The following is an 8,261-nucleotide window of genomic DNA, read 5'->3' on the forward strand; positions in this document are numbered from 1 at the left end:
TCGTCTTTCCAGATTCATTTATTTTCTACTGAGTCCCACCAGCAAAATGGAGGGGTGAGTGCTGCAATCTCCAGCAGGATTCTCACGCTCTGAATTACAAATTCATCATCCCCTTTTGATTCCCCGATCCCTGGATTCGAACTTCCCAGCAAATCAGCTGCAGTTCAATCCGACGCATAAGAAGCAGCAGGACACGGTCTCCCCTCAGATAGGGGCCCTCAACCTGGGCTCCAGGAGCTGACCCCACACCGCGTTATAGGGGTGAACCAGGCTTGTGGGCTGGTTCGTGCCGTCCACAATGGGCTTCCTCTCGTTGGCCCACTTCACCAGACCCCCCTCCAGGTTGTAAACCTTCAGCGACCCGTCCTGTTTCTGCCCGGGATCCCGCGTTAAAAAGTTGCTGAGATTCTGCGCCATTTCTGAGCCGTGATATCCAGCCGTACAGTAACAAACGACCGTCTTATCCTTCGAACAATCTGCAACAGACAGCACCGTCAGAACAAGAAACCAGAATACTAACAAGATTAAAAGACCCCAGTCAATGTCCCAGGGTATTACAGACGGGGAGTCCAGTGAAGTGGGGTTAGAGGGCAAGGGGATAATTAGACCGGGGGCGACCGACGGAATTCAGTCCCTATTTTAAAGTCAAACATTCAGTCCTTATGTATTTAGTTCACAAATCATTGAAGGTGGCAGGGCAGGTGGAGAAAGCGGTTAAAAAAGCATACGGGATCCTGGGCTTTATAAATAGAGGCATAGAGTACAAAAGCAAGGAAGTCATGATGAACCTTTATAAAACACTGGTTCTGCCACAACTGGAATATTGTGTCCAGTTCTGGGCACCGCACTTTAGGAAAGATGTGAAGGCCTTAGAGAGGGTGCAGAAGAGATTTACTAGAATGATTCCAGGGATGAGGGACTTCAGTTACGTGGATAGACTGGAAAAGCTGGGGTTGTTCTCCTTGGAACAGAGAAGGTTGAGAGGAGGTTTGATCAAGGTATTCAAAATCATGAAGGGTCTAGACAGAGTAGATAGAGAGAAACTGTTCCCATTGGCAGAAGGGTCAAGAACCAGAGGGCATAGATTTAAGGTGATTGGCAAAAGAACCAAAGGTGACATGAGGAAAAACTTTTTTACACAGCAAGTGGTTAGGATCTGGAATGCACTGCCTGAGGGGGTGGTGGAGGCAGATTCAATCATGGCCTTCAAAAGGGAACTGGATAAGTACTTGAAAGTGAAAAATTTTCAGGGCTACGGGGATAGGGCGGGGGAATGGGACTAGTTGGATTGCTCTTCCATGGAGCCGGCGCGGACTAGATGGGCCGAATGGCCTCCTTCCGTGCTGTAATCTTTCTCTTTCTATATGTTTCCTTTATAAATTCCTATGTCCACATTTATAATGGAAAAAGCCTATGTAAAATGTCACGCTGTAATTACACCCTCAAGCCAGTGGTGGTGCTGAAGTGCTTCCACTGAGGGAGGGGGAGGGTGTAATTGCACGTGAGATGTTTACATAGGAAGATTCCATTATAAATGTGACATAGGAATTTATGATGGTAAAAGTAGACAGGAATTGTGTGAAGGCCCAAGATTTTTAATGTGTTAAATACAGATGTGGAGCCATTGAACACCTGGATTTCACTGGGACCCGTTCACTGTCTGGGTTCATAACTGGCGCTGGACAGCAGTGAGTCCCATCGCTCATGGATTCACTGCCTCAGTCCCAAACATTGAATCATAGAATCATAGAAAAGTTACAGCACAGGAGGAGGCCATTCGACCCATCGAATCCATGCCGGCTCTATGCAAGAGCAATCCAGCTAGTCCCACTCCCCCGCCCTATCCCCGTAGCCCTGCAAATTTTTTCCTTTCAAGTACTTATCCAGTTCCCTTTTGAAGGCCATGATTGAATCTGCCTCCACCATCCCCTCGGGCAGTGCATTCCAGATCCCAACCACTGGATGTCCCAATTCAGATCTGCCCAGAGTCTGGGCTGTTTGTGACCCCCTCCCCCCGCCCCCAGAAGGGGTCAAGTGATTAACGAGAGCACGAGGGGAGTAGACTGTCCCTACCTGCCAGGCCCAGCTGCTTGACCACATGGTCCATGTTGGTGTTGTCTGGGTCAATGCGAACGGCTCCTTCCAGGTGACTGACCTCATATTCGGCCGGACTCCGAGCATCCTGGAACAACAGGGAGACATCGTGGTTTATGTTTCTTTGTGCACGAGGCCAGAATTGGAGGAGCGCAGAGATCTCGGAGGGTCGTAGGGCTGGAGGAGGTTACAGGGATAGGGAGGGGGCGAGGCCATGGAGGGATTTGAAAACAAGGATGAGAATTTTAAAATCGAGGTGTTCCCGGACCGGGAGCCGATGTCGGTCAGCGAGCACAGGGGGTGATGGGTGAACGGGACTCGGTGCGAGTCAGGATACGGGCAGCAGAGTTTTGGATGAGCTCAAGTTTACGGAGGGAGGCCGGGCAGGAGAGCATCGGAATAGCTGAGTCTGGAGGTGACCGTCTAAACTCGAGGGAACACAAGCCAGGGTTCACTCGATGATTACCGCCCCCACATTCCCACTGCCCGGGGCCCTCGGAAAAGGGGCCAAGTGAAGTCAGACCCCCCCCCCCTCCTCCCCCGCTCTGTCCGAGGGACTCTGGGCAACTTCAGTTAATCAGCAGAGGCCTGAAGCAGGGGCCTTTCCTGGCTCTGTTGGCCAGAGAATGGTTCACGATGTTGGGGGTAGAGACGAGCACTGATCCGAGGCCGTTGAATAACCCATGAAGCCTGGAAAGGCCCGGCTGAGGATCCCGGGGGTCGAGGACTGAAGGCCTTTGCCCCCCATCATTACCGGAGGGTTTAACCCATTTAAGATGAAGCAGTTAACCCTGCGTTAGACCAGCGGGTGAAGGGACGGGACGGGACGGGACGGGACGGCCTTCACCCACTCAGGGTTTGCCGCTGTTATCACCAACGGCAACTTCAAGGCTTCAGTCTTTCACAATTAAATCCCAGAATTTCCCACTAGAATCAAAGTTCATTCCCCTGCCCCCTCCCCGTGTACAGATACTCGGAGGGCGGTCTCTCCGGGGCTCCCAGGGCAGCCTTTGCTTTAATGTTTCTCCTCCCGTCTAACACCGACAACACGGGCCGCCCTCACAGCTCAGCAGGAAGCTCAGACCCCCATCTCTGGGCGATTCCACCCTTGGCCGAACAGCTGCTTCCCAATGACACCTCCCCCCCCAGAATGGCAGAGTCGGTCGGGAGTCACTCACCACCAGCAGCACCCCCTCCCCCCCCCCCCCCAGAATGGCAGAGTCGGTCGGGAGTCACTCACCACCAGCAGCACCCCCTCCCCCCCCCCCCCCAGAATGGCAGAGTCGGTCGGGAGTCACTCACCACCAGCAGCACCCCCTCCCTCCCCCCCCCCCCCCAGAATGGCAGAGTCGGTCGGGAGTCACTCACCACCAGCAGCACCCCCCTCCCCCCCCCCCCCCCCAGAATGGCAGAGTCGGTCGGGAGTCACTCACCACCAGCAGCACCCCCTCCCTCCCCCCCCCCCAGAATGGCAGAGTCGGTCGGGAGTCACTCACCACCAGCAGCACCCCCTCCCCCCCCCCCCCAGAATGGCAGAGTCGGTCGGGAGTCACTCACCACCAGCAGCACCCCCTCCCCCCCCCCCCCCCCAGAATGGCAGAGTCGGTCGGGAGTCACTCACCACCAGCAGCACCCCCTCCCCCCCCCCCCCCCAGAATGGCAGAGTCGGTCGGGAGTCACTCACCACCAGCAGCACCCCCTCCCTCCCCCCCCCCCCCCCCAGAATGGCAGAGTCGGTCGGGAGTCACTCACCACCAGCAGCACCCCCTCCCCCCCCCCCCCCCCAGAATGGCAGAGTCGGTCGGGAGTCACTCACCACCAGCAGCACCCCCTCCCCCCCCCCCCCCCCAGAATGGCAGAGTCGGTCGGGAGTCACTCACCACCAGCAGCACCCCCTCCCCCCCCCCCCAGAATGGCAGAGTCGGTCGGGAGTCACTCACCACCAGCAGCACCCCCCTCCCCCCCCCCCCCAGAATGGCAGAGTCGGTCGGGAGTCACTCACCACCAGCAGCACCCCCTCCCCCCCCCCCCCCAGAATGGCAGAGTCGGTCGGGAGTCACTCACCACCAGCAGCACCCCCTCCCCCCCCCCCCCCAGAATGGCAGAGTCGGTCGGGAGTCACTCACCACCAGCAGCACCCCCTCCCCCCCCCCCCCAGAATGGCAGAGTCGGTCGGGAGTCACTCACCACCAGCAGCACCCCCTCCCGATTCTCCTTCACCAGCTGCTCCACCGCGTCTGAACAAACGTTCTCCACCGTGTGGAACCGCTGCCGGATCCACTCAGTTATCGGCTCCAACTCCCGGCCGGACACCGGCTCCGTCTCCCGGCCGGACACCGGCTCCGTCTCCCGGCCGGACACCGGCTCCGTCTCCCGGCCGGACACCGGCTCCGTCTCCCGGCCGGACACCGGCTCCGTCCCCCGGCCGGCCACCGGCTCCGTCTCCCGGCCGGCCACCGGCTCCGTCTCCCGGCCGGCCACCGGCTCCGTCTCCCGGCCGTTCACCGGCTCCATCTCCCGGCCGGACACCGGCTCCGTCTCCCGGCCGGCCACCGGCTCCGTCTCCCGGCCGTTCACCGGCTCCATCTCCCGGCCGGCCACCGGCTCCGTCTCCCGGCGGGACACCGGCTCCGTCTCCCGGCCGGCCACCGGCTCCATCTCCCGGTCACTGGTTCGGTCTCTCGTTGGCTCCACAGGGACGGAGTGTGAAATATTGGGGAATCAAGCCCCTTTCCCTGGGGGGGACTCGCTCGCTGCTCTCCTCCCCGGTCTGTCGGAGATGAATGAGCCGCTCGGCTCTGCTCAATAACAGGGCCGGGAGCTCACTGCGGGCATTTCACAATAAGAGTCTGTGCTGGGTGTGTTGGGCAGGGATCAGTGGGGCCATTTCTGGGTCACTCGGCTCGACGCAGCGCCTGACTGAGAAATGTTTGTGAGAGGGGCTCGGACCCCTGTGACAGGGACCCCCACCAAAGAGTGAGGGGGCATTGAACAGGAGAGAGGCAGGACTTGCTTAATGTCGCACCTTTCACCATCGCAGGACGTCCCAAAGAGCTTTACAGTCAATGAGGTACTTTTTGAAGTGTAGTCACTGTTGTAATGTGGGAAACATGGCAGCCAATTTGCGCACAGCAAGATCCCACAAACAGCAATGTGATAATGACCCAGATAATCTGTTTTTAGTGACATTGGTTGAGGGATAAATATTGACCCCAGGACACCGGGGAGAACTCCCCCTGCTCTTCTTTGAAATAGTGGCCGTGGGATCTTTTACATCCACCTGAGAGGGGCAGACGGGGCCTCGGCACCTCCGACAGTGCAGCACTACCTCAGTACTGCACACGAGTCTCTGGAGTGGGGGACTTGAACCCACGACCTTGTGACTCAGAGGTGAGAGAGCGACCCACTGAGCGAAGGATAACACCATCTAAAATGGGGCTCAAAGCCACACCCCCCTATTCAAAAGGTGACAGGACTACCAGCCGGCCCACAGTGGAAAGCAGAGGCCCATTATTCAACAGATTTTCATCAGCGTGACACACACCAGAACTCGGGCTGTCTCAGCTCTGCATCAACAAACTCAGTCCTGTACCTCGGGTGTGAAGTTTCCCAAACCGATTCTGGCCTCTTGCCCATCCCCGATTTCCGTCGCTCCACCATTGGCGGCCGTGCCTTCAGCTGCCTGGGCCCTAAGCTCTGGAATTCCCTCCCTAAACCTCTCTGCCTCTCGACTCCTCCTTTAAGATGCTCCTTAAAACTACCTCTTCGACCAAGCTTTTGGTCGCCTGTCTAATATCTCCTTATGCGGCCTCGGTGTCAAATTTTGTTTGATAATCGCTCCTGTGAAGCGCCTTGGGACGTTTTACTACATTAAAGGCGCTATATAAATGGGAGTTGTTGTTGTCTCACTTCACTCTGCCTGCAGCAGAATTGCAAACCCCGCATTCTCTGACACCTTTTACAACAAACAACAACTCCCATTTATACTGCGCTTTTAATGTAGTAAAATGTCCCGAGGGGGTTCACAGGAGCGATTATCAAACAAAATTTGACACCGAGCCACATCAGGAGATATGGTCAAAGAGGTAGGTTTTAAGGAGCGTCTTAAAGGAGGAGAGAGAGGCGGAGGGGTTTAGGGAGGGAATTCCAGAGCTTAGGGTCTAGGTGGCTGAAGGCACGGCCGCCAATGGTGGAGCGATTAAAATCGGGATGCGCAAGAGGCCAGAATTGGAGGAGCGCAGAGATCTCGGAGGGTTGTAGGGCTGGAGGAGGTTACAGAGATAGGGAGGGGGCGAGGCCACGGAGGGGTTTGAAAACAGGGATGAGAATTTTTAAATCGAGGCGTTCCGGACCGGGAGCCGATGTAGGTCAGCGAGCAGAGGCAATGGGTAAACTTCATTTAAACTTTTACATGTTAATGAACAGACCGTCCCATCTGCTCTAACCCAGTATTAAAATTTACTCCTATTTTGAGTCCCCGTAACCATGCACGAGGCTCCATTTTCCCTGCATGGAGGATGATGCAAAGACTGCAGTATAACTAGGTCTGCTCGCCCCCTGCCCATATTTCTAAACAGGTACCAGTCTCAAACCAATCTGTATATATGGATCTAGTGCACAACCACCATACTACAGGCGTCACACTTTGAAATATTATTACAGAGAAAAGAGAAAGCCAGTCACAGATCCGCAGCCTGAAATTTCCTAGCAGTTGCAATTGCCCTCTGATTGACTACAATTCCCTGGTATTCCTTATTTACAGCAATGGCCTTAAAGCACAGGCCAAACAGAAACATAGAAACATGGAAAATAGGAGCAAGAGTAGGCCATTCAGCCCTTCGGGCCTGCTCCGGCTTTCAAAATGATCATGGCTGATCATCTAACTCAGTACCCTGTTCCTGCTTTTTCCCCATATCCTTGATCCCTTTAGCATTAAGAAATATATCTATCTCCTTCTTGAATACATCTAATGACTTGGCTCCACTGCCTTCTGTGGTAGAGAATTCCACAGGTTCACCACCCTCTGAGTGAAGAAATTTCTCTCATCTCGGTTCTAAATGGTATACCCCGTAACTGAGACTTTGACCCCTGGTTCTGGACTCCCCAGCCATCGGGAACATCCTCCCTGTATCTAGTCTGTCTAGTCTGTTAGAATTTATATGTTTCGATGAGATCACCTCTCATTCTTCTAAACTCGAGTGAATATAGGCCTAGTCGACCCAATCTCTCCTCATACGTCAATCCTGCCATCCCAGGAATCAGTCTGGTAAACCTTCGTTGCACTCCCTCCATGGCAAGGACATCCTTCCTCAGATAAGGAGACCAAAACTGCACACAATACTCCAGATGTGGTCTCACCAAGGCCCTGCATAACTGCAGTAAGACATCCTGCTCCTGTACTCAATCCTCTTGCAAAGAAGGCCAACATACCATTCACATTCCTAACTGCTTGCTGCACCTGAATGCTCGCTTTCAGCGACTGGTGTACAAGGACACCCAGGGTCTCGTTGCACCTCCCCTTTTCCCAATCTATCACCATTCAGATAATAATCTGCTTTCTGTTTTTACAACCAAAGTGGATAACCTCACATTTATCCACGTTATACTGCATCTGCCATGTTCTTGCCCACTCACCCAACTTGTCTAAATCAAGGGTCAGAGCTAAACAGTGCAGCCTGGACTGCAGCCCGAGATACCCAGGGACAGGGAAATCAGTTAGTAGTTAGTAAAAGCACAAAGTTCCCGTAAACTAAAACGTCTCGTCCCCAAGTGAGATGGTTGTTGGTGGATTCCACTATCTGCCCCACGCTGTTTATCAGGTGCACCATTCACACTTATCACAGGTCGCCACACAGGGCCATCTCTGGGGCTTTCACACATCACAAACACAAGACTATTTTGCTCCAGACATTTTTATTGGTAGATAAGTGAGTAAATTACTCACAAACACAAATTTAAAAAAAACTACAACAGTTGTTTTACAAAACAGCCCATCTCGAACATAACTTCAACCTGAAATCCCACTCACTGTCCACTTAATTCATCAGTGTTGTCAATGGGGGATTCAGTTTATCAAAACTAACAAAACCTATCCTGCTCCAGACAATCCCCTTCAAACTGCTCCCACTGTACCCACCAGTACTGTACCCCAGTGTTATTCAGGGACA

The 8,261-nt window shown here is 54.2% G+C and overlaps 1 protein-coding gene across 1 annotated transcript; it reads right to left on the reverse strand.

Moving 5' to 3' along the window:
- LOC137345087 (uncharacterized) lies at positions 1–4,930 on the reverse strand. Its single transcript, XM_068008534.1, has 3 exons — positions 4,282–4,930; positions 2,074–2,182; positions 1–476 (listed from the first exon to the last, which is right to left on the reverse strand). Exons 1-3 carry the CDS (start codon positions 4,750–4,752, stop codon positions 205–207), a joined length of 852 nt encoding a protein of 283 aa, XP_067864635.1. The 5' UTR covers positions 4,753–4,930; the 3' UTR covers positions 1–204.
- Between the last annotated feature and the right edge of the window lie 3,331 nt (positions 4,931–8,261).

The sequence above is a fragment of the Heptranchias perlo genome, chromosome 28 (genome assembly GCF_035084215.1).
Source record: "Heptranchias perlo isolate sHepPer1 chromosome 28, sHepPer1.hap1, whole genome shotgun sequence".
Lineage (NCBI taxonomy): Eukaryota > Metazoa > Chordata > Chondrichthyes > Hexanchiformes > Hexanchidae > Heptranchias > Heptranchias perlo.